Raw genomic sequence first — 26870 nt, forward strand, 5'->3', positions numbered from 1 at the left:
GGTCTGTTAATGGTCTGTTGGTCAAAAGTGATCACAAGCTGCATTGCTCCTGGCCAAAGCGATGACTATAATGTGCCCTGGTGGGCAGACACGCAGGGATCAGCAGGCCTGCACCATCGGCCCGTCTCTGAGTTTCTGTCCATGATCTTAGACTGCACATGGACCCTCAGCTCACTGTTTTCATTTGTCTGAGCACAGTCCTTACTCTCTGAAGGCTTTGGGGTCTGAGGGAGCATGCCTGCCTGTACGGCTCTTCCCTCCCCATCCCAGCTGCCTGGGATGGCTCCTCTGCAGCATCTGGAGCTGCTTCTTCCACCAGGCTCTTCTTACTGTGACAAAGGGCTGACTTGCCCCTTGCCGGGCCCAGCTCCCTCTGTGGGGATGATGCTCCCTGGCTCCCACCTTTCCAGGCAGTGCTCCCTACCCGGCTCCAAAGGCAGGGCCAACTGTGCTGCTTGCATGGTGCCATGGACTGATGGCTTTTCTGGGATGATGATTGCTCCTGATTACAAACTGCCCCATGAACAGAACTGTCTCTCTCCTTTTTTAGTACTCCTATGACCACTGAAGCCATCGGCACTGCTCAGTGGGAAGAAAGAGAAAGAAACCATGGCCCCAGGTAATCTCATAGCAAAGTTCCAACCTCAACACTTCTGGTGTCCTCTGGGAATAACAGGCACTGTACAGGGCTGCAGCAAGCCATAGATCTGGGACAGGTGAAGGAGGCTGCCTGGTAACCCCAGTCATAAATTATGACTATCTGACAGCTTTATCAAGTGGCAGCTAGGAGCTTGCTAATCCATTCCCTGAAACCATGGGAGAGTCCCACAGGACTCTACAGATTCAGAAACAGTAATTTACAAAACTGAGGTTCAACAAATCAAACAGGTCACAGGTCAGAGGACTAAAAAAACAAAGGAGAACCAACAAATGCAGAAGAACGAGATTCTGAGTAAAACTTCTCACGTATACCTACTGGATCAAGTGTATTAATCTATACTCATTCTACAGTGTTCAGTTACGGTAGAGAAATGACTGTTTTAAAAGTGATTTTATAACACTATCAGGACAAAAAACTAACTTAAAACCTCACTAAAAGCTGTGCTTTCTCCTTTACTTCCTTGTAGATGACCTGACAAACGGTACTTACCCTGCCTACCTGCTCTAGGTAACTGATGGGTGGGATGGCAAAACCTTCTGGAGACCCAGGGGCCTTCTGGATGACAGGCAGGCGTGTCCACCCCCAGGAGCAGGCATGTTATGGCAACTCTTTAACACTGAGAGCTAAGGTTGATTTTTTTTTTTTTTTTTTACCTGGCGGGAGTTCCTTCAAATGCTTTATCAGCTGCTTCTCCCAGAATCTCAGCTTTCAGGTAGTAGAGCATCCGGACTCGTAGAAGTACCCTGTGAGAGGTGAGCACATTAATGCAACACATCAGAACCCAGGAGCTGCCTGTGAACTGCCGTGCCCCAGCTGACACAGAGGAATTCTGGGCATTCCCATGTCGCTGGTGATATGAAGTAACTTATGAGAAAGTACTAGAAAAATAAAACTCCAGGTACCAATGACAGACGTTACTGTAATCATCCCCATTTTACACAAGAAACTGTACCATCGGCCATCTGGTAGGTCACCCTGTGAGCCATGTGGGGGCGACAGAAACAGTTTTCCTGCTGGTACTCGCCCCTTCTGGTAGCCACATGACCTCTGAGGCAGAGCTGCCCTATAAGAGGCTGGTTACCAGTTTACTAGTTTACTGAAGAGTAGTAAGTCACATTCAATGATATTGCCTTCAGTTCCACTTGCACATAGTTAAAGGAATATTTCAAGTCCTTCCCATGGCAATACTGCTGGAGGGTAGCCATGTCTTTTCTCCTAAGCTGCTCGACTCCTGTGATTCTGCATGGCCCACACTCAGGCCCCATGGGGATGCACGAACGTGTCTGAAGGAAGTATCTGTTGAGCAACTACTGTGTGCCCTGCACCATGCTGGGTGCTGTGAGGTACATAACAAAAGTAAACGGCTTAACCCTGTTCTTGAGGAGTCCACAGCAATCTAATTGTGAAATGACACCAACCAAGAAAGAACAGAGCACAAAGGATGACAGAGGGGGTCGAGGTAGGAGAAAGCTCAATGATGCAAAAACAGGGTTGAAGTAAGGGTAGGCTCAGGGAAAGCATTTACGGAGACGTTTCATATTCACGTCCACGCTGCAAGGTGGTTTAGAAGAGCGCTTGTAACTTGCTCAATACCAGGAAGGAGTAAAAAGGCTGGCTATTAAAAGTAAAAGCCTGATTACATATACTTATAGTTTTTTTTACTTCTTAGAAACCAATCACATAAGTTGTTCAAAAAAAAAAAAAAGAGAAAGAAAACACAAATAGTAAACCATGAAGTATGTACATATGTATCACTTTTGGGAAGGAGATAAAGGCAAAATTCCATAGATTCTCCCATGCTGGTCCATGCACAGAGCATCTCTGAAGAGTCAGGTTAACAGTGGTTGCCTCTGGAGAGGGAAATAGGGGAATTGGAGGTGGGAAGAAACTTTATTTTTGACAAAAATTTTTTAACACATGTATGTATTACCCATTCAAAAGATGTCGATAATGAAGAGTCGAGGCCTCTATAAAAGCCTACTTTTTTAGATGCAGGTAAAAAGTGCCACTGCGGGCTCGAGCTGTAGGTGGCAACACACAAAGTTAGAACTTTTAGGCTGGAAAGAACCCTTATTTTTCTGGTACACCATTCCTTACCTTAGCTGTCAATTGACTCGATTTTGAGTTTTTTGTTTTTTTTTTTAAAGCTCAGAGAATAAGAACTCTAAGAATTTATAGCCATCGTTGATGGATCCTTTAGTAAGAACCAGAATGAGGATATCTTACAAACAAACGGAATTCTTGCCTGCTTAGATCTAGTTCAGTCAGAGTGAGGCTTTCTTGAAGATTTAAGACAGAGAAGCCAAGGTGTTAATATTTGGTGGTATCTATAGCCAGAGAGAAGAGAATTTAAAGATAAGAGTATGAGAAGCAAATCAATTCAGAGGACAGATGGACAACTCTGCCTGGAGAGCCACCTCCCTCCGAGTGAGATGATAGTCCCAGCTGGCATCTGATCTCTAAGGGAGGGAGAGCTGGAGTGGGTCTGTAACACCCTGAGTTTAGCCAAACAAAACCCATTAATATTTTGGATGGCAGTTTTGCTTTTCCTTACATCTTTCTTTTTTTTAAACATTTTGTTATAAAATATACTTCCAGTAAGTGCGTTCTGCATAAATGTAAAGCTTGATGAACTTCCATAAAATGAAGACACATGTGCATGCAGTATCCAGATTAGGAAGCAGCTCATTTCCCCAGAAGACTCCCTGGTGCCCTGTCCAGTCACCATCCCCCTCGAACAGATAATCACCGTCCTGACTTCTTATAGCTTAGATCTGAAGCAGCTGCTTTTTAATTTTTTTAAGTTCTTTAGATGACAATTTCACGTCCCTAAATTCTATATATGAATAACAAGCAATTCTCTGAGTATTTACTATGTACCAGTATGTATTAGCTCACTTAATCCTCGTACCCATGCTAAGTAGTAAGAACTATTATCATCCTCGTTTTCTAGGTGAAGGAAAGAAGGCACATAGAGGTTAAGGAATTCACTTGCAATGGGGCCAGGATTTAAATCTGAGTCCTCACCCCAGAGCCTGTCTTAACCCTTATCTGATAGTGGGGTGGCAGTAAATTTGCTAAGAGAGCCCACAATCTAGCAGCCACAGTTTAACTTATGCCAAAGAAAATAATAAACAGTAGGCACCTTAACTCAGAGAAGTGCTTTACTGCATTATTCTTTGGTCCTAGGGTAAGGCACGCACTCAGGAAAGGTGTTGGGGGTGGGGGAGGAGGCGATGGTTAGAAATGTTACAGCATTCCTCAAAGGTCAAAGATGGTTCCGGTCACCATCTGTGACCATCTCTGCAGGTGCAGATGGAAGTTATATGTCAACCTCTCCAGCTCAGCCTATTTTCAGCGTTCCAGGCCCACATCTGCAGCTGTGAATGGGACAGCCAAATGCTGTTGTAACTTAACAAGGCAAAACCCAAGTTTTTCATTTTTCTCTTATCTATTACTGAATATAACAATTCTGATTGTCATGGCTACAAGCATTTCCAGTCTCTAAACCTATAAGGCTTATAAGCATTAAGTTAGCTATTTTTTTGTACTTTTTTTTATCATGTTATGAATTCTTCCTTAGTCATGCCTCTCAAATTTGACCCTTTCTTCCCAATTCCAGTCAGCGCCCTAATCTAGGTCTTCACAACCAATACTTACATTATGACTTAACTCTCCCAGTTGGCCATTCAGCTCTAGGTTTACCTACTTCATCTTGTGAACTCATTGCCAGATTAATTTTTCTCCCTAAATATCACTTGTGCAAGAAATATGGTTGTGTACTATTTACAATAGAGTCCTCAACAGTCTGTCACACGAGGTCTTCCATCAAGGAGTCCTCATGCCTAGCTAGCCTCCTCTTTCTGTCTCCCACACAGTGACTCTGATTCAGTCACACTGAACATGCTAGTGGGTCCTGCCCTAGTCAGGCTCTACTATCAACAGTACGAGACCCTTAAGTCTCAGATTGAGATCTACTGTCCCCAAAGAGCTTGTATTTAGGTGTACTGCAGTTTTTACAACAGTATTGGGCATGAGATCTATCTTCAAATATTTGGAAGGATGAGACTTCATCTGTTAAAGAAAAAACAAACAAAAACACAACCCAACAGGATAGAACCATTATGTCGATGTTACATGGAGAGAGGAAAAACCTACCAAAAAAACAATCTAATTTATAAGGTAAGAAATTCTTTATAAACAGAGGATTTGCAAGCAGAGGCCTTCTTGCTGCCTACCAGGAAAGCCAGGGATACAACTCTTGCCTGACCTAGCAAGCTGAATTAGATGGTTTCCAAAGGGTCTTTTTAATTCTAATAGATACACTGTATAGTGTATCTATACAATGGCATTGGTATAGTGATGCAAATATCCACGTGCAAGCTTCTCATGGTCTTGTGGATGAGCACTCTAACTCCCCAAAACTAAACTTCACAATAACAGTTTCATTTTCTATCACTTTTCCCTGTCTCTCCCTGCCTTACCTGAGCTGTCAGCCTAGGGATATAAGGATATTCTCTCAAAGGCAGGTCCTTTAAATACCTGGAGGCCATGAATGGCAGCCACAAATGAGAAGAGGAAGCAACTTGGCATGGGGAGGCTGAGAGTACTGGCCACTGAGGCCAGTCTTGTGCTCTTGCTAATGTGACCTCAGGGGCAGAGGGAGGGGAAGGAAAAGGAGAGAAAAGAGTGAAATCAGCACAGTGTCTTAACTATATCCTGCAAGTCAGGTCAGAAAAACCCTCAGGGTACAAATGGCATTGGTAGAAAGGTTAGGTTCTGGGGGAGAAGAGATATTGTTAAAGGAGTTACAAAGGCTGTAATGTGAATGAACCACCACCCAGCTAAGACCACATATCTTGCTTTTCCAGACCCTGCAGGACAGTACAGGAGCATCCAGTGGTCCTGCAGGGGCCCCAGGAATCTGGACAGTGAGTGGAACTGCCACCGGCGGATGGGCAGGGGGCACGCTCACTTGTTGCAGTGTTGTTTCAGGTGTTTCTTGTAGCCATCGTCATGCAAGACCACCTCGGGGTTGCAGGTGGCCAGCCAGTCTGCATTCTTTAGCTCTGGGAGCAGCAGCTGGTTCTTCGTCTTCTTCCCCTTCCTCCCTCTGGGAACTGGAGCAGACAACCCTGAAAACAGAAAGGCGGTAGATGAGAAGAGGCAGCCTAAACATGGATGTTAAACCAGAGCTGGGCTGGGCTTGCAAAATGGCAGCCAGGCTGTGCATGGTGGTCCTGGACGACAGACCCCACTCCTCCATCCACCAAGCAGGGATGGTGGTGAGGAGACGTGCCTGGCCCCCAACTTAGTCAACCCCAGGACCATCAGTCAGGCAGCAAGTACTTACTTAGCACCCTGTGAGGCTTGAGAAAGGTGTGCCATAACTGTGCCCTTTGGGAACTTATAACCCAGCCAGCAAAAGAGGATCACTTGATCTGAACTGGCAGGTGAGCTACGGCCAAGCACAGGGAAGGAGAAGCACAGTACAAGAAAAGGCACAGGCAGAGGTGGAACTGGGACAGAACAGTAAGATGCAGAAGACAAACCGCCAAGCATGCGGTGTCAGTCCCCCGTTCGGAGGAGGAAGCCCTGTGACACTCAGGTTAGTGGGCAGGACTGGCCGGTAGGAAACTTCAAAAGGGCCCATTGTACTTAAAATATCACAGGTTAACACTGGATGATTCTGAGGGAGACTCAAATGAATCATGATGCTTTCCTACAAGCAACATTCTGAAATATATCTGAGAAAGAGAAGCCCCCCAAAGCACAGCAACATGGACCAACACAGGACAAGGGATGGAAGTGCAAGAGTTCACCTTAGCAGGCACAGCCCTGCCGCCTCTCACCTGAGTGGTTCTGGAGGGTCTGGGCCTGCCCGTCTTTGGTAGGTGTGATAAGTTCCCAAATGAAACTCTTGATCTTCTCGTCCCCCTTGTAATGCTTGACACAGTATACCAGCAGGGCACGACAAATCATCTCCATGTCCTTCTCATTCAGATGCCACTTGAATCGCCCATGAGTCAAGATGTCCTTCCATCGGCCCCAGCTGAAGAGTGGAAATACAGTTGGAGAGAGGAAGGGCCAAGCATGCCCTCAACACCACAGGACAAACAAGAGCCAAGAGGGCTTCTCGTCCTCTGTTGGGTCTGTTAATCGCCCCGAGGGCTTTGCCCTGAAAGGCCTTTGAGGACTGCATGCTGTAGCACACCGTGCCGATGTCACGAAGGTAACCTACACTTTGGACACTGAGAGCTTCATATGGTCACTAAATGTTAAGAAGGAAGGGATGAAAATATTTGGAGTGGGGAATAATAATTTGGAATTAGAACAGAGTCCAGCTGCAGTATTCAAAAGCAATGGTGGGCTCCCAGAAGCTAAACCTTCTATTTCTACCAGAGCCAGAGGCCTGCACGAATCATGCCTTAATGGCAACATCTGTTGCACTGATTCCTTATATATCCTTGGGGGAAAAAAAGGAGGAAATCAGTACCAGGCAGTAAATTAGTAACAGAGATTTGCTGTGACGAGCATATGAGAAAATCACGGCACGTCTACAATATGGCAGCAGAGCAGACAATGACTGGGGGTCGTGGGTCATGGGCAGAAAGCACAGTTCCTTCTTGCTCTAATAGAGCCTCCATCAGCCCGTAACTTCAGAGGTGACTGGAGAGACCCACCGGACAAATCTCAGGGACTGAAAAACTGAGGGAAAAAACCCAAAATTAAATAGGCAAAGCCAATGCCAATACCCACCCGAAGATGAGTAGATTCTTCTCTACCCGGAAGCACTCGGCTCGGAGGTAGCGCCTGGTTTTGTCATTGAGGCGCCTGGACCTCGTGGGCCTTTCGTCAGAGTCACTGTCTAACTCTGAAAACTCCATGAGCTCATCCTCCTCAAAGGAGTTGTAGTGTTTGGTCTGCTTTCTCACGCGAGGCCGGTCGATCACTAGGCTTTCCTAGAAGCAGAGAGGACTGTTAGAGAGAAAGCCCTGCTTCTCTCTGTCCCCATCGCAACGCACGAGCATATCCTGCTGACGTGCGCCTCAGAACACATTTGGGAAAGAACCACCCTGGTCTCATCCTTCAGCGGGAAAGACTGTGTCCATCACGAGCACAGGGAGATTCTCTGGGACTCGCTGAAGTTGACGTGTTCCCCCGGCCCCAGTGCTGTCCGTCACCACTTGCTGTCTCTGCAGTCGTTCTGACGGGGATGGGCAGGCAAGGCCCCCCACCGTGCCCGGAGTGGCAGTCTACTCTTGCCAGGAAAGATGCAGTGGTGCACCGCGGCCGCTCTGCCCAGCACGCAGAGGCAGTCTGCGCTCTGGAGACAGGACGAGTCAGAGGACTGCATCTGCTCAGCAACTTTCTGAAGACACACGTATTCCTGCTGTTCCATGTTCTGCCTTCCACTAGTGCTGACTACTAGCCTTTTATCTTTCACCGGGAACGTCATTCCTGGCTCCGGAACCTCACTTATTCTGGTGGCTCCCGTGGCCACCAGCACTGCTTCTCTAGTCTCCATCACTTCATGCTTCTCTCTCCTTCCTCCTGTTCCTCCTCCCAAAGCTAGGATAAATGCCTCTCTCTGGAGCCCAGAGAAATTTCTGGCGTCATCCCTGCTTCGATCACCTCGCTTCCCACCTTGGAACGCTCCAACTGCTTACTTGTCTATAGGGCGAGAGCTTTTTCTTCCTCCTTTTGCCCACTGTCCTACATACAGAGCAACTTCTCGATTTTGACATTGTAAAACCTATTTGGAGAAGAGGTTGGATTAGGAAACCTCTGGCGATCCTATAGAACAAGAGCTAAGGCTGGGGGCGCTGGTTACTGAATAAGCTAGAGGTAAGCAGGGACTGTCTCTGGGGTTTGTGGTCTATGAGAGTTCAATCCTCACCTGAGAAGACACACTAATAAGTGATATATGCTCATCTTGAAGTAAGGCGATAGGGTCAGAGATGGAGAGAAGGGAAATGAACATTTAAGGAGTGCCTCACAAAGGGCTAGGCAGTTATATTCACAATTGTTATCTGCGACTCTGCTAAGTGGGCATCACTACCTCCTTTTTTCACATGACTTTTATCACTTGTCTCAGTGAGGCCAAGTACCTTGCCCAAAGGTGTACACTAGTCAGGGGCAGAGCCAGTATTCACACTCTGGTTTTATTCCAAGACCATTCTCTTTCTCATGAACAGAAATGGGAAAATTCAAGATACTGAAAGAATGGAAGTGAAGCCAACAATCTTTTTCTCATCATGCTTTTTTCACTCTTCCCAGTATTCATCAGAGGTGAAGCTTCTTTCATAGGAAGTGTTTTAACAGAGGTAAAATAGTCACATGCCAAAGATGGGATACTGGCTTGGGTCAGAGGGGTGAACTTGACCTGTCTGGCAATTTCCAGTTCTAACTACCCTTGTGTGATTTCCCAGGTGCCCATCAGACTGTGTATGTCCCGTTAGGGCATTTTTAAACTCCAACAGTTGACATTGATCAAGCTCTGTCTATATGCTAGGCATGTTTTAAGTGCATTATTACGTTTAGCATTGCATTTAAGAATTAAGCCTCAGTAGTAAATAATGACTTGAGCTGATTGGGAATTTATGTTCCTGTAAGACACCAGTGAAATGTTCAATGGAATAAAATATTCTCAATGCTGTACCTTTTCATTCTTTGCTTCGGTGTCCAGTTCAGCTATTTTAGCCCATTTTTGCCAAAAATTCGGGTCATCTAAGGAAATATCTGTTCTGTTTCCTGAAGCCACAAAGCTTGCCTGTGAAGAAGACAGGAGTCAATGAACTGTGCTCGAGCACAGCACAAAAAATCACGCCTGTGTTATTTTAACTCTACCAGACACTTGAATAGAGCCTCCAAAATGAATGCGAAAATCTCAAAGTTATTCTTTTTTAAATTTTACTTTAAAGACTGGGTGAGGAAATTACAGTTTCAACCTACAGGATCATTTTTTGGAACTTAAACACGGAAGCTGGAAGACGACCCCGGAAGACAATGGCAATGTATTACCAGATGTCTAGTTCCCTGTGAAAGGGTTAATTCTTAAAACTCCCCTAGATATGACTTTTCTTTCGCTTCACCAGTAATCAAATGTCTGCCATGTGAAAGGCACTGGGCTGGGCAGTATGAAGTGCGCAGAGGTAATCAACATCTATAAAGCACAAAATGTCCTACTGAAAATTTTCTACATAGTCACCAAACAGGAGATCTAACCAGACAGGTCGCAAAGCTCACAGAGCCTGTGGTCAGGGAAACCTGAGAGTGATCTGATAAGTGGTCCTATCAGCTGAATTTGAAATTCAGTGACCTGAAGGGCAGAGGAAAGAGGCGCCTAGACTAGAAGCTGGGAAGCTTGAGTAAAATCTCTTTTCTCATGAAATGAACAAAACACTTGCTTGAATGTGAAGAATGGAGTGTTCACGGGACTGCTGATCAAGGAGTGCTCTACAATGGAATCCAGGCGACCGCTCAAGCAAGTTTCAGAGCACTCTTTGCCAACAGCGAATAGTGCAAACTGTAGACTGAGGTGTCTACCCTGCCTGGTGAAGATCAGCTCCCAAAGGCTGGGACTGCTGTTCTCTTTCTGTAGCTTCTGACTCATTACTGACACCCACTCTAAGAACCTGTACCTTCGGAGTGTCACAGAGAATAAATATGCAGCCAGACAATCTCAACAGTTCGCGTTTAGAGAAACAGAAGCCTGAAGAATGAACAATTTTCTTCTCACTGCCCCCCAACACGGACCCTGGAGAGGAGGTGCTATACCTTGGCAAAAGTGGACCCCTTCCCTTCAGACTGGATGGTGATGGTGTGGGTTCTCCTCTGCAGAATCTGGTCTATGTCCTCTTCGCAGAACTTGGAGCCTTCATCTTCCTCATCCATTAAGGCTCCATAAGCACCTTTCCGGAGCAAATCCTCTACCTCCATTTTCGAAAGCTGCTGTACCTGGACAGGTCACCAAAAGCTACTCATAAAGTGGAAAATGCACATGAGAAAAACAGCCTCAAATCTGGCCATCATGATTCAGCACACAGTTCCTCCACCAACTCAACACGGCAGAAGGATAAAGACATGGACAACAAGATTTAGAAAATGAAAATCCAAATAAAGGCACTCAAGAGAACTACGGGGAGGGCAGGCAGACAGTCCTCTATAGGAGCTCTGGAATACAACCCAGCACATGACCCAAAGGCCTCTAGCATTCTTCGTAACTTTGGTTATTATCAAATGTCACAAGCCATTAAAACTATGCACCACTAAAGAGGACATATTTAATGTTTATTTTATATTTTAGTTTGAGTCTGTATCTTTAAAAACCTCCAGATGTACCAAATGAGCTAAAGAATAATGATTTCTTCATTATTAAATAAATACATTTAGTATTGGAAATGACGTCATTTCTTAACTAAAGAAAGGATCCTGTGCCAAGTGTGATCTTCTCAATTGCTTGCTGAAAACAGGAAATGGGAGTTCAAAACACCCTTTCCTGGTTCTAATTAAGAATCTGGTTCTCTTTATATCAATCACAAGAGGGAATTCCATGACTCGCAGCACTGGTAACTTGAAGTATTATACTTAGCAACATATGCATAGCTAAGAGGATAAAGAACATCTGGACTAAAGACAACTCATTTAGAAGGTTTTAATTCCCAACCTTTGATGCCCTGAGCCCAGAGATTAAGGAGATATTCTGCTTTGTTTGCCTAAACTTTAATACAATTTGGGAATCTTAGCTGTACTTTTATCCCCTCTACAGGGAGAAAAAGATATACTAACTGTCATATTTCAAGCTGCTAATCTAGTCATTCATTTATTCACTGACCATCATGCGTTGAACATCTTTAATATGCCAAGTACTGTCAGGGGCCTTGGGGGATGCAGGTAACGTAGGTCCCATACCCTTAGGGAGCTCAAAGCCTGGACTATGAGATAAAGCATGGGGACAATAGGTAATTTAGGGTTAGGAATGTTAAGATCTACTGACTTCTAGTGGGCACTGTTAGAAACTGTTTACTGAAATGTTACTGCATGTTGCCCGACATCCTACCATATAACTGCGTCTACAAGTTTCCTTTATCCATCTACGAAATGCAGAGACCCGCCCCTGAATTATTCTCTACTGCAGGGAATTACCCAACAAAGTTCTGTGGCATGACTCAATTTAGTAAAGTAAATCTTAAAATAGCCGCGGGAAGGAAAAACCCAGAGAGGCCCCAGTAGTGTGGCAAATGCTTAGCCTCCAGGGCAGGGGTTGTGATACTCACTCCGTTGGTGCTGCCCTTGCGGTTGATGTCCTGGAGAACAGCCTTGTCCAGACCCAGCTTTAGGCTGGCCTTGTCGAACATCTCCCGCTCATAGGAGTTCCGAGTAATGAGGCGATACACCTTCACTGCTTTACTTTGGCCTATCCGGTGACATCGGGCCTGAGCCTGGGAAGGAAGGAGGGTCATATACATCATGTCACCAGATACAAAAGCAGCAGCCCAAGGAATAGGGAAATGCTTAAATTCCATACGGTGTGAGGGGCCAGGTCTCACGGTTATGAGTCATGGGACTGATTTAGGAACAGAATTCACCCGAATGTCAGCTGCCCCTTCAAGGCCCCTCATTTCATTGTCTATTATTTATTGAGTGACCACCATGTGCTGGGATAAAGAGACGAGAAGACCATGGCCTACACTACCCTCTCTAGGCTGTGATCTTAGCGAAGGCACTCCTTCTCAGGTCGCTGCCCTGCTCTTTTGGGAAATAACTCAGAGCTGGCAGCACCACTTTTTAATCTTTCCATTTTACTATAGAATATTTCACACATGGACCAAAGTAGAGAAAAGTATAACAGCCTCTTTATGGACAACCTTGTTTTATCTCTATCGTGACTCTACCCTCCAAGATTATGATGAAGCAAACCCTTGGCACCATAATGTTTCATCCTTACATGTTTCAACATGTATTTCTAAAGACTCTTGTAAAACATATTACTGTTGCCATACTTCAAAAAATGAATACTTAATACAATCTAGTCAGTGTTTCAATTTCCCTGCTAATCTCATATATATTTTCTAAAGTTCGCTTGTTTGGATCAAGATCCAAACAAGGCCCACTCATTGGTCGACATGCCTCAAGTCTCTTTTAATCTATAGATACTCCCTGACTTTGAGCTCCTTTGTCAAATGCAATTTATTTTCTGGAAGAGACCAGATATCCTAGTTTCTCACAGTCCACATTTGGGCACCTGTATTCTGGCTGTGTCACTGAATAGGTCTCTCTGTTCCCTCTATTTCCTCTACTAGGAATTATATTTTGAGACTTAATCAGGCTAAGATTTCATTTTTGGCAAGCGTATTTCATAGGTGGTATTGAATTTCTATCAAGAGGTCCATGATGTCTGGCTGTCTTTCTTTTGAATTGATAATCATTGCCTAGAATGATTATTTCATTAGGGGTTACAATTCCCCTCACTAATTTTTTGGTTACCCTGATGTACACTTTATATAAAAGAGACAAGCTAAATGTTTAATCCTTTCTCTTTATTTAATCAGTTTCCAAAAATAACACCCTCTAAAAGTGACCTATGAAGATTTTTATTATCAGATTTTTAAGGAACATAATGAAATTACACATTTAAATATGTTTCATTGCACTGCTCTTATTATTCTTATTGTTGCTCAAATATGGCCTGTGAGAATCTCTTCAAGTAGGCTCCTGAGTTCTTTTGACATGATCCATACATATATGGAAAGGAGGAAAATGAGAATAAACTCTGGTGTTATAATGGATTTGGAGGTACCCTGTGAGCTCAGTTAGAGGTTGTGTGTGTGTGTGTCTGTGCGCGCATACATACACATACAGATAAAGGAACAGATATGGCAATGTCTGTATTTAAGTTTTTATGTTACATCAAAGACCAGTAGCCTCTGACAGCTCCCCTGCTTTCTGGTATAACATGTTTCATGATCCTATTGTTATGTTTCCTGCCCAAACCTGGATTCAGCCTTTTTTTCCAAGGAGCCTAGTTCCTTTTACTGGGAACCAATAATTAGAGACAACAATCTAGATGTCCTGGGGATGCTCACTGCCACTAGGCTGATCCCTGAGTCTGGGCCCATTCAGTGGGCGAAACTAGAAGTGTTTGTGAGTGTACAGTAGATACGACCATTAGCACAGGTAACACAGAACACATCATGAGATCATATCGATATTTAAAATTCAAATTTAGGACTATGAGATTTAACCACATTTCTGTATTTCTTTTTAACCATGTTTAAAAGCTCAGTTCTCAACCACAACAATATCATTACTCATTTGATTTATCCCACAATATATGCAAGTCTCAGAAAAAGAGTACCATTATAATCTCCCCAAAATACAATTACTGAAAACCATGTAAGCTTTTTGTTTTCTCCTGCTCGGAGTTATATCTCAGTAAATATGTTCAGTCAAATTATAGTGTTTTAAACACATACTTGCAGGTGGGTTTCTTTTTCACAGTGGTAAGATTAGCAATTTTGAAACTACTTTCTGTGTAATCTAGGATTGAGCAAATAGGTGCATATACTGAGGATAACAAGTCAGTGTTTTGACTATTAGAAAAGAAAGTTACAAATATGGAAAGAAGAAAAACTAGAATAACTCTGTGGTGTTAGAATGGATTTGGAGGTATCGGTATTCACTCATGATTAGGTGTGTGCATGCGTGTATGCGAAGTGCATAAATACAAACAGAAATAGACATGGATGTGTGTAGTCCTGTTAGTTTATGTATACGCATGTTTATATACAGATACATGCATGTTATTATGTATATTTATATTGTGTGTATACGTATTCTAGCTATGTTCACTGAGAGAGTCGAGAACCAAGGTCATCCCAGTGGCAAAGAATAAAACTAACTCTCAGATCTTGGTTTCTAAATACCATTCTCCATAAGACAGAACCAAGGCATGTTGGAGAAATGGTTAATTCCAAGGCTGGCGTAGACAAAGTATAGGATGAGCCTGGAACATATTACTGTGCCGGGATGTAAGGAAGTACTCAAGGATGATGGAGACAGATCAAAGTAACGCTTGAAACTTGAGGAGGCTTCCACTGGCTAAGTCTAGGACTATTCGAACAACAAAATAAATAAAGATAGTGACGGACTATCACCCACTGAATAAAAAAAGAACCATGAGTACATACTGACATAAATAAACAAATGGAAGAAAAGGGAAAACTCTTCCTTATAGTATAATGTAACCAAAAAATGTAGGGTGACAGAAAAATCACCACTTTGCAACCATCATAGTGATGAATGATTCAGGCAAAAATAATCAATGGAAACTAAAATCAGTGTGTGAAACTCTGATGAGGAACAGGACATTTACATAGTCTCTAAGTATCTCTCCAAAATAGTTTATTAATGTCAAAGGAAAAATATCGACTTTTAGTGGAAAAATATCAACTTTTAGTGGAGAAATCTGGCAGACTCAATTAAGAGACAAAAGTCTGTATTACCAAACAGACATCATGTTCCTCTTGATGTGATATACTGACAAGGACATAACACCTCGGTTATGTCCTGAATCCAATCCCAAGGAGATACAAACACAAACTGAGGGACGATCTAGAAAACAACTGGTCTGTAATCTTCAAGAACATCAGGTCGTGAAAGAAAAAGAAAAATGGAGGAACTAGATTAAAGGCGACGAAAGAGATATGAGAGCTTTAGGTAATGGGTGATCCTGGATTGGATCTTAGTTAGACTGGGGAATAATAGCTATAAAGATGTTGAAAGAAATGATAAAATTTGAATACAGACCATGGATTGGAGATAGTATACTCATTTCCTGATTCTGAGAACTAAACTGTGAGTATGTAAGAGAATGTCCTCGCACTTAAGAAATACACACTAAAAAACTTAGGGTGCAACTCACTCTGAAATGGTTCAGAGAAAAAATGATGTGTGTATGTACATGTATGCACTCAAAAGAGACAAAGGAGTTAGAAAGAGCAAAAATTATAAATGGGGCAAAATGTAAACAGTGTGTGAATCTGGATAATGGTTATGTATATACAGGATTTGCAATCTGAAATTATATCAAAATGACAATGTAAAAACTATTAAATACAGACATTTGAAGTACTTTTGCTCTTGGGATTCTGCTGTCCACTTGATATACAGCTTGATTCAACTGCTTCATTTTGCTTTAGAAGTTTAGGAATTAATTTTTCCCTTTATTAATTTAACCACAATGAAGGGTGTGGGAAAGAAAAAAATTAAAACCAGAACCTGTAGAAAATGATATTTTGAATTTTAAGACTAATGACTTAAAGAACACTATAGCCCTACATTACGTGCTGATAAATTTCCTTTCACAGAATACAGGTTAGGAATTCTGAAACTATTTACATGTATACTAGGACTGAACAAATGAGTAAATATACTGTGTTATGATAATGAGATCCAGGTGTCTAACAGCCAAGGGAAGGAGTTACAAATAGGAAGAAGGGAAAGCTAGAAGGAATTCTGTGTTGTTGGACTGGAATCAGAAATTTCACTATGGATGGATAGATACAGAATAAATATAGATGTGTAGTAAGAGTGTTTGTGTGTGTATGTACACGTACACGTACACGTACACACACATACACACATACACTTCCTAGCTCTGTCTGCTCAGAGCCTAGAAGCAATATTTCAGCAACAATGGGCACACCTACTAGCCAAATCTTAGTTTCTAAATGCCAATCTTGAATAAAAGGAATCAAGGATCCTTGGAGAAAGTCAATTCCATGGCTATGGCAAGAAAAATGGAACATGAACCTGATCTTGTGGTGCTAGGGTATAAGAAAGTACTCAAAAACTGATGAGAGCATGTCAAAAGGACACAGAGCCAACCTAAAGGACCTCCAAATGTCCAAATCAGAAGAGCAAAATGAGAGTAATGAATTACAACCCGTAAAATAAAAATAAATATCTGAATCCACGCTGATATAAATAAATAAATGGGGTACAAAAGTCAACTGTTCTTTACAGCACAATTCCATTTAATAATTGTAGAAGAAATGAGTAAAACAGAAAATTACCATTAGCCAAACGCCATATTACTGAAGGCAAGAACCACTGATGGATGCTAAAATTAACAGGCAAAAGTATAATGAGAAATAGGATATTATCAGTCTCAAAATATCTCTTCCCAAGACACTGATTAATTTTAAATGTAAAAATAGTTACTTTACAGTGGAGAAACCTAACAGACACCACCTCAACCAAGTAATTAAGGTTAACATCGTAAGTGATAAGACGTAGTGACATCATGTACCCTGACAGGATACACTGTAAAGGCCATAACATCACTTCTATGACATTCTTGCCTAAAATGCATAACTTCAAAATCTGATGAGAAAACATCAAGCAAATACAAACTGAGAGACATTCTACAAAACAGCTGGTCAGTACCCTTCAAAAGTGTCAAGGTCATGAAAGATGAGACAAGAGCTGTTACAAATTAGAGTAGGCTAAGGAGTCATGACCTCTAAAGGAAATATGAGATCCTAGATTGGATCCTGGACCAGAAAAAGAACATTTGTAGGAAAATGAAAAAACATGAATTAAGTCCATAGACTATTGTATTAATGATAATTTCCTAGTTTCAATAATTATAATATAGTTATATAAAATATTAACATGAAGGTAGGCTGGGTGAAGGGTCCTAGAACTCAGCACTTTTTTACAACATTTTTAAAGTTTGAAATAATTTCAGAATAAAATGTTTTTAAAAATTAATTTTGTTTCGTAATGCTATAAAATACTTAGGATGGTTCCAAAGTCAAACATACAAAAAGCCATACTTGGAAAAATGGGTTTCTACCCCTTTCCACTTCTGTCCTGTTCCCTCACTCCTCCTACAGTTAGTCATTTAAAAACGCAGTTTTGTTTATCATTCCATGGTGGAGCAGGGAGAGGAAGAGATAGGCAGATAAATGCAAGCATACTATACATATTTTTCCACCTTATTTTTGTTTCTCACTCAACATTATATTCAGGAGATGACACCATAGCAATCTACAGAAATAGTTCTCATTCTTTAATCAAAGCTGAATGTACTATGGTTTAGTCAATCAATCTTCTATTGCTGGACAACTAAGTTGTTTAGTCTTTGGCTATTACAATTAGTTTCTGTATCTTTAGTGGTAGTAAATCTTTACTGTTAGAAGATTTGATGGACAAGTCTGGTAAATAAAGGAAGGGGTCGAGGTAAGTAATATGGTTTATGGAACGTATAAAGCAGTAACGATATGTGGTCATAAATACTGACACTGATTTTCTTTTTTGACTCATCTAGTTTTGAGAGTAAATTAAGAGAGAATTTCTTCCTCACTAGCAGAACCCTGACTCTTGCAAAGGGCAGCAACATGTCCAACTGTGTCGAGACTCCCAGGGATGGCGAGCTCATACACTTCTGGACGAGATGTAGCAGAAGTCTACTGAGGATATCTGGAAAAGTTCTGCTCTCCGGAGAAAAGCATCATGCCTTCCCCTTCCTTATTGTTGTTGCCAGGGCTTGAGGGATATCTATCTTGGAACCAAGAGGATGTGAACCACCCTCACTGAGGATGGTGGAGCAGAAAGACGGAAGCTGGGACTCTGACGACACTATGAAGCCACCTCACTCATCCTGGACTACCCATCTCTGGACTTACTGTTAACTGAGAAAAACCAAATCTCTGTTCTGGGGCCACTGTCACAAGCAGCTAAATGATAAGAGGTGATAAACGCACGCTCTGCCAAGATGACTTACCTGAAAGATAACAAGATGTCCAATTTAAGAGACTTGTCATTTTACAGTCAAATCTTAAGCAGTTAATCATACATTCCTTATTTTCCTAATCAGAACTCACACACAAAAATGTGGCAGAGAGAGAAACATTCAGAAGTAGGGCAGCAAATGAGATGAAGTCCAAATAAGATACATCAGAGTAAAGGTGTAAACACAGAACCTCTGGAGTAGGCCACAAGTAAGGGCCAGTGGTGCTACCCCACGCCCCCACCCCACCCTGGAAAAATCGAAGAGCTCTAACGCTCTCCTGCATGATTTGCAGGCTTATAGTTTGTTCTTTATTTTTTAATACACTGAGGAGAATAAAGGCCTACGAGAAACAAGTAGTGATGTTCAGGGAAAAAAAAACAAAAACAAAACAGGTACAGATCCCAGAGACTTCAAAGGGAAGAAACAGAGAGGGGTTTAGTTGCCCAAACAGTGAAAGATTTCAAATTGATTCTGGCCTCCAATTTAAAATTGTCACTTTCAAGTCCAGAATTTGGCAAAACCTATACCATGTCTTTACAATCATGTGAGAATTAAACAGCTGGTATAAAGAACCAAGCATAGTGCTAATCCCTCTCTTGACCTTTATACTACTTTTTCAAATCATTAGCTCTATTTAAAAAGTACGTTTTCTTTAACAATTTAAAGTACTACTTGTTCCTCGAAAATCTGCATAATCAGAGAGGTTAAAAAATTACTGAACTCCCACCTGAACCCAAACACTTTAAGCACGCTAGTACAGCTTCTATGCTTAAGTGTTTTATTTCAGCCCCAGCAATTTTACATTTCTCCTGGACCTCTAGAAGTCTGCGTCCAGGGGTCACCTATTCATGCAGAAGAGGAAATAGGGGCCCTCTAGGCAATAGCGATCAGGGAGCATTGGGAAGCAGCCCTCCCTTTTGAAGACCTATGTTTGGAATCTGAAATTTCCACCTCCAGATTTATCCCTTGGGAAAAGGTATCATCCCTTCTTAAATGTAAAAGTCTCTGGGAAATAGCAGAGATATGTGCCCATCACACTCTGTTTCTACTCTGCGATTCAGTTTAATCACCTCAGACCAAAGTCTGTGTACCTTTGTCTCCCCAGGGCCTGGCCTGGTGCCTAAGGCTCAATAAGCGTGTCAGTAAGTCAGTCAAGAGCTGGCTGAGAACAGGAAGGAGAGAGGAGTTGATAGCATGGGAAAAGAAAAAGAATGCTTTGGGGCAGCAGAGAAAAGGAACACGGAGTGAGAATGAAAGGACATTGAAAAGAGGCAGGAGAGTCCTCAAAACAACCTTGACTCGCTTTCTGTGGGACTGATACTGTACAGTAAGTGCCTGTCCCAACTGCTTCAGGGGTGCGATCTATGCTCACTCCACTTGAGGTGGTCACTTTTTATTCCCTCTGTCTGGAACATTCTTCCTTTTGACCTCATAACTTAAAATCCTTCTCCACCATTTAGGTCTCTGCTCAGATGTCACCTTCCTAGAGAAGATTTCCTTGACCACTCTAATGCAGGTACCCAACCCCCATCAATCTTATCCTCTTATTCTGTTTCATTTCTTTGTGAGAAATACTGCTATCTGCAAATCTCATTTAATTTTCTTTGTTTACTGAACACAGTGCCTCACAATCTGTTTTACAATGACTTCCTGTCCCCCTCCCCCAGTTTTAGCCAACTGTCACCAATTTAATAATTTAAAGAACTGGCTTTTCAACTAGTAGACTGCTTTCTTCAAATAAAGTGTTATTTGGAAACTCATTAAATAAAAAAGACAAAGCAGAATGACTCGGTGTGAGGTGGTGGCCAAGGAAGCAGCCCAGACACTACTCATCAGCTTGGCTCCCATTTCCTGCCCCCTTTCCCTGTGGTACCCGCTAGGTACCCCTTCAGTTTTGTTAAATAGCAGCCTTCAAACTTCTTCTACCAATCACCTGTATTATAAAAAAGGTTGAGGCACCCACTATTCTCACATTCTGAGTATTAGTAAATATCCCAAGATACAATATACACTTAGGATGAAATGCATTGTTAATGATAATGGATGTAAATCTATATTCCAAATGGTCTTCTTGACAAGTTAGAATCTTTTTGGCTGAGATATTGTCCAATCTGGCTAGAATGTCATCGTTTTTACTTTCAAACAGGGTTGATGAAGAAATCTGAACCAGAAGTGTTAGCTCTACCATTTTCTTGTTTGTTTATGCTTGCTTTTTAAACATATTAACTCCAATAATCTCTGCAATAATCTTTTAAAGCCACCAATATTTGGTTTGGTTAAAACTAGAAAAATATAATCTGCAAATCCACTTAACTTGGCATATATAAATTAAGGAGAGAGCAAATGAACTAGTGAGGATGGCTCTGTCACCCCAGCCACACCATGGAACTTTCCCGCCCCTTCGGGTTATCTCACTAACTGTATGTGACATATGACCATTTAACAAACGAGCTGAGTGCAAATGCCAGACTCACTCTATATATCACGAACCAGAGGATTAGTCAAGCTTATTAACTCTCCTTGTCTGATGACAATGATGACAATATAGTAGTTCTATTTTTGGAGGCTCCCACTGTAAAATACCATTTGATTTAAAGTAAAAGTAAAGAAGCACTCTTTGATTAGTGGGTAGGATCGACATTTACTTTTCATTCAGTTGTACAACCTGACGGAGGCCCTACGCCTGCCATCTGGCTGACACCACAGCATGGAGCATGTCGGGTGACACTCCATAGCCAAGCCAGGCCCTGTCATGATGTTCTTGGATTCAGGGGCAGCTAAGGCAACAGCAATCATCCTAATGGTTACCTGCAAGTCATTTTGTGGGTTCCAGTCTGAATCAAATATGATGCAGGTATCGGCAGCTGTGAGATTGATCCCCAGGCCTCCCGCTCTGGTGCACAGAAGAAAGACAAAGCGGTCTGAGTCTGGCTTACAGAACCGGTCGATGGCTGCCTGGCGCAGGTTTCCCCGTACTCGCCCATCAATTCGCTCATAGGTGTATCTGAGGGGACCCAAACGAACGAAAGCCCAGGCGTTAATCATGACTTCAATGGAGAACAGCAAACAACGCAGGAAGCTGTTGACTGATGGCCTTAAAACCCTCACTTCTAACTTTGGACCTCAAATGTCAGTAGTCTAGAAGAATTCCCCCTCCCCCCCACATATGCAGCAGGGCGGACACCTAAAACTGCATTGCAAAATGTCCCCATCTCTCAAAACAAACAAAACCCAAACCAAAACAAAAAACGAACCACAAACTAAAGAGGACTAGAAAAACTGTAAACGTAAAAAATATCAATCCCCCAGCGCCCAAGCAACTTATCCTCAAGTTATTTCCCAGATTTTACTTGCACTGAATCTAATCATAAGGCCAGGAAAAGCAAATAAAAATCTCAACTGTCTACTTTCAGTAATGCTCACAGCAAGGACTCAGAGTTCGAATCAGTCTCGAGATGCTTTCTGGTAAACTGAAAACTGGAAGACTATACCGATGGGCAGTTCTTTTATGTCTGGGCTGGTCATTCCTAGTCTAACAGTTCCTCAAAGCTTTAGAGGTGCACAGCAAAACCTCCAAGTTTAGAGCCAAAACCAAGGTCTTCTGGGCAGTTTACTGCCAAGCAAAGTGGGGATAAATCATAGGAAATGTTTTTGTGCTGTGTGAGGGGTGGTGGGGTGGCTAAAGAATTTTTAAAGGAAAATAAAGTAAGGAAGTAAAGCTGAATATCTTTAAGAAGGCATATATCTGTGTGGAAAGTTAAGAAACGAAGGTGGAAAGCATGGTGGAGGAGGGGAAAAGGAAAGAATAAATGAATCTGTTTTAGGAGCATACTACCATTCGTCCATCCAATTAGAAAACACAGAAGGTGCTTTTATGATGGAGATCATGTAACTAACACAAAATTAAAATATTGTAGCAATCTGGACAGCTGCTGAGTCTTATTCTTATTTACCCCCTGACAATAAATGAATTAACAAGGGGACATTACCCTGGGCCCGCCTGACCAACAAGCAAGAACTGTTTGGTAAAGTGGGAGTAATAGGAAACTTGTGAGAAAAAGATCATGTCATCCTAGACCAGACAACAGCCAAGAACACGAATTCTAAAGAAAATCTTATCAGTAGCCCAGAATTTGGGAAATGGGCTCTCTAAAAGTTCAGATAAATAACTGGTAGGAAAATAAGAATGAACAGGTTAGGGGTAGATGACTGTGTGGGGATGGCTCTGGGAAACTAAATTTGGCAATATAATCCTGACTCCTTGAGGAAAAGGAAAATCCATGTAAAGAAACCACTTGGTAAGGAAACCAGGCCAACTCAGACTCATAAGGGGCACGTAACACAGCACCAAGTCTGAAAATACTGTCTGTCTGCCTTTTACGAAGCTGCAGTGCATTCATACCTGGAACTACAGATAAAACCTAATGTAACAAACTTAAGAATAATACATGAGACTATAGCAGCAAATAAAACAAGTGGTGATGACAGGATTGTCATGAAGGCAGACTAAGAAGATCTTGTGTCATAAGAGAAAAGCTAAGGTTAACCTTCTGAATTCTACAAAACTATGAAGCAATTAGGTATAATTGTCATTATTACTAATAACAGCCACAGCAACAATATTAAGTGCCAAGCTCTGTGCCAGGCACCGTGATACATGCTTTATATGCATCATCACATTTAACTCTTGTGATAATCCTATGAGGTAGTTTTACTATTATCATCCCATTTTACCCTTGCGGAAACTTCAAACAAAAATAAAAACAAAACAAAAAAAAACCCCACACAAGCAAAGTAACTTGCTCAGTCACCTAACTGGTAAGTGAGTTGAACTCGGATCCATCTGACTTTAAGTCCATACTCTTAACCAGTTTACTGTGTGGCCTTCATATTGTACCCTATGTTTCAAAGAAGTAGAAAAGAAAGATTCCCCTAAGAACTTAAAAGAGAAAGTTAAAGATAAATAAGAGACACTTAGGAAACATAACTCTAGTGGAAGGTCAAAGTAGAAACTAGATATCAAAATGATTTTGATAAATCAATGTGCCAAGCATGTGCAGTGGGTTCTCACGAAAGTTTGGCCATGTCTGTGATGCAGTGCAAGAACCACAGGGTTTGGAGTAAGAAGACAGGGCTGAGATTCAATTAAACAATAGCTGCTACCACGCCACCATCACACAGGCGAACGATTGCTTATAGGTATGGGCACAGAGGACTCGATGTTCTTTGACAAGACAACCCCAGCCATCAGAGATGAGCTAGATTCCCATGGCTTTGAGTGAGGCAGGGAACCAGCACAGCCTTAGGAGGAGGAGAAATCAATGAATAGTAACGATATAGCTTGGCCATCACCTATGGAAAAAAATTTCCATAAAATTAGACCGTGTTTTGCCAGCTATGATGTAATAATGGTTTTAGAAATTGTGAAGGATGACTAGAACATTCATTCTCATTTCCATCACTTGTTCAGTTTTGAGGAAGTGCTCTCAAAGAACACAAAACTAAAATATAAACCCAATTATTTGAGTTCTTTTAAACTATTTCATACCTCCCTTACTTCTATGTCCTCACCCCTGTATGAGAGCATGGAATGAAATTAAACAGGAACAAAACAGAACTGACAGCTGGAGAGGCAACGAGGCTCAAGAACAAAGAAAATCTTGAGGGCTAATAAGTCTGAATGAAGAAATCAGACATCATAAAATTCTCCACGCCAAACATCAGTGCAGCAATTAACCCTCAACTATATTTTGGACAAAATCCCTAGGAGCTGATGGGGCTCATCACACTGTAATTCTGAGTCACTGTCAAATATCAATGAGAAGCAGGTGGTTCTGGAAAACCTCTGTGTGCTTTGCTTGGGGGGAGGGAGTGGTGGAGTGACATGTTTTTGGCATAACAGGAAATGTTGTTCTCAGAAGGACTAAAGAAAAATGAACAACTTTCTCATCTCCTAGCAATAACCAGCTGGAAAACATAAAGAGTGAAAAAATTCCCATTCACAATAGCCATAAACATAAAATACATGGGATTAAACTCACTAAGAAATATGAAGGACTTGGCAATGTGACACTAGGGGCCATGCTGGTTTATCCACCATCTCCCTAACACCTACGGAGGTTCTAGCACAAGGTTGGCACTTTATAAACATTTACTACATCAATAGTGTATATAAAAAACCTGAATAAGTACAGTAAATATCAGGTTCTTCGGTTTTGCAAAGATGTCAATCCTACCCTACTAAATGTGTAAAACCCAATCAAAATCCCAACAAATGGACATATGTATATCTAAATACAGATGTACTTACATACACATAATTTTTTTTTATAGTGAGGGGCTGAAATAGGGATAGATTAAACTATAATAATTCTGAAGGTCATCTACAATCACATATGAGTGAAGAAATAGAAATAGATCAGAAGAATTAGAAAGGTTAGAGATATACCTAGTATATATAATATCTCATTATATATTATGAAGTGTTTTAGATGAATGGGGGAAAAGATGAACTATTTAACAAATAGAAAATTAGATGTCTCTGGAAATAAACTAAATTAGACGCCCATTATATACTATTTACCAAAATTACAGGATTGAAGACTGAATTATAAAAAAAAAAAAAAAAGGAAAATCAGTTAAAGAGTATGAATCAACATGCATATTTAATTCTTTTATCTTCCAAACTTCTAGTAAAATGATAGTAAAAGGATTTTTTTTAAATGCATAATAATGCCCCAAATACCTGCACAAACGGGAGAAGTCACAAAAATTCTGGAAGCTAGCAAGTCAGCCAAGTGGAATTTAATTTGAAGAAAGCAGAATCCTAGGTGAGAAATAACCTAATTCGATACTACAGAATACACAAAGGGATCAGGCACTGGTGGCAACAGGTACCCCTGAAAACGGGGATGCAAATAATCTGAAAACTAGAGGAACTAAAAACTAGCATCAGCCTATAGATCGCCCACCCCAGCCTTGAGAAGGTAAAATAGAAGACCTGTACCCATCTTTATCCTAGGAGATAACCAATCACAACGAAAGATAGAAAGAAGTACTATACTGAAAAATGGTATAGTACCTGCCTACTTCTCTCTACCCCCCTTCCCCATAATCAGCTCCTGGTACAATCAAGTTCCATCTTCTAGGCCTGAGAGAGATAGAGAAACACCCCAAAATACTGACACTGTAGGTTCCCCAATGAAATAGTCCAGCAAGATGACTAGTGTTCACATATGGTGAGTGAAGTCCAAGCCAACAAGCCTAGTTCACACACACAGAGCTTTCAATCAGCCCAACAGTGCCCACTATCTGATGCCTAAGACCAGATGCTGCAGGAAAGCCTCTGATTTGAAACACAGGCTCTGCTTCTGACACGGAGGGTCAAGGTCCGAATACGCCAACCCTCAGCAAATAACCACTACAAAATCAGGACAACATACAAAAAAACAAATGAACAGGAAAACCTCTCTGTGGGCACTGGACAGTTAGGGAAAGCAGGTGGATTTAGAGAGGAACAGAAACTTGTGGTTTGGCCAGAGGGGAAGCCACAGCGGTAGAGGTGCAAGTCAGCTACAAAGCTGATAAAAAGCCACTGTCTTTCTAACCAGAAGCACAAGGAGAAGGAGTCGGAGCAACCAGGACTATCAGAGGGTGAGAGGCGATCTTCAGAAAGTAGAAAGACAGAGAGGTATACCCCGGTCTCTGGGTATAAACTATCTAAGTCTCTGGTTGACCTATGACTCCCACATGCTTCCTAGAAGATGTCTGAGCTAAGACTGGAGCTGCTACCTATTAGAGATTGCCAGAATTTGTATTTTCAATCTCACCTAGCTAGCTAGATACCTCCAAATAAAACCCATCAACATCTTCATGGCAATTAACAGGATCTTGAATCTCCAAAACAAAATCTATAATGTCGAGGGAAAAACTCAAAATTATGTAACATGAATAAATAGGAAGAATGTGACCCGTTCTCAAGGGAAAAAATAGATGTCAGATTCAAAATGTTATGATTATCAAACAAGAACTTTCCAAAGGCTATTATAATTATGCTCAATGAAGTAATGTATGCAAAGAATGAAAAGATAGCAAATCACAGCACAGAAACATCAAACTAAGAATCAAATGGAAATCGCAGAACTAAAATACAATCTCTAAAATAAAGCATTAGATAGGTGTAATAAACATGTTGGAAACAAGAGAGAAAAGAGTCAGAAAACCTGAAGACAGAGAAATTAAAAAGAGAAAGGACTGAAAAACAAATTTAAAAACAGAGCCTAAGGACCTCTATGAAAATATTAAAAGGTCAAAAATACAGGTAATTGGAACCGTAAAAGAATCAAGAGAAAGGGGCAAAAGGAAAAAAGAAATTGAAGAAATACTGACCAAAATCCTCCCACATTT

The 26870-nt window shown here is 41.6% G+C and overlaps 1 protein-coding gene across 1 annotated transcript in view; it reads right to left on the minus strand.

Moving 5' to 3' along the window:
* The window catches only part of CHD6 (chromodomain helicase DNA binding protein 6), a 143446-nt gene that overhangs the window by 42654 nt on the left and 73922 nt on the right, over positions 1-26870 (minus strand). The window contains exons 19-26 of the mRNA XM_039863719.1: positions 21273-21468; positions 11941-12105; positions 10442-10621; positions 9324-9434; positions 7421-7623; positions 6514-6713; positions 5637-5796; positions 1315-1404 (exon numbers count right to left, since the gene is read on the minus strand). Coding sequence (XP_039719653.1) covers positions 1315-1404; positions 5637-5796; positions 6514-6713; positions 7421-7623; positions 9324-9434; positions 10442-10621; positions 11941-12105; positions 21273-21468 — 1305 coding nt within the window. The remainder of the gene's footprint in view (positions 1-1314; positions 1405-5636; positions 5797-6513; positions 6714-7420; positions 7624-9323; positions 9435-10441; positions 10622-11940; positions 12106-21272; positions 21469-26870) is intronic.

This window comes from Pteropus medius, unplaced genomic scaffold (genome assembly GCF_902729225.1).
Source record: "Pteropus medius unplaced genomic scaffold, Ma_sr-lr_union100, whole genome shotgun sequence".
Taxonomy (NCBI): Eukaryota; Metazoa; Chordata; class Mammalia; order Chiroptera; family Pteropodidae; genus Pteropus; species Pteropus medius.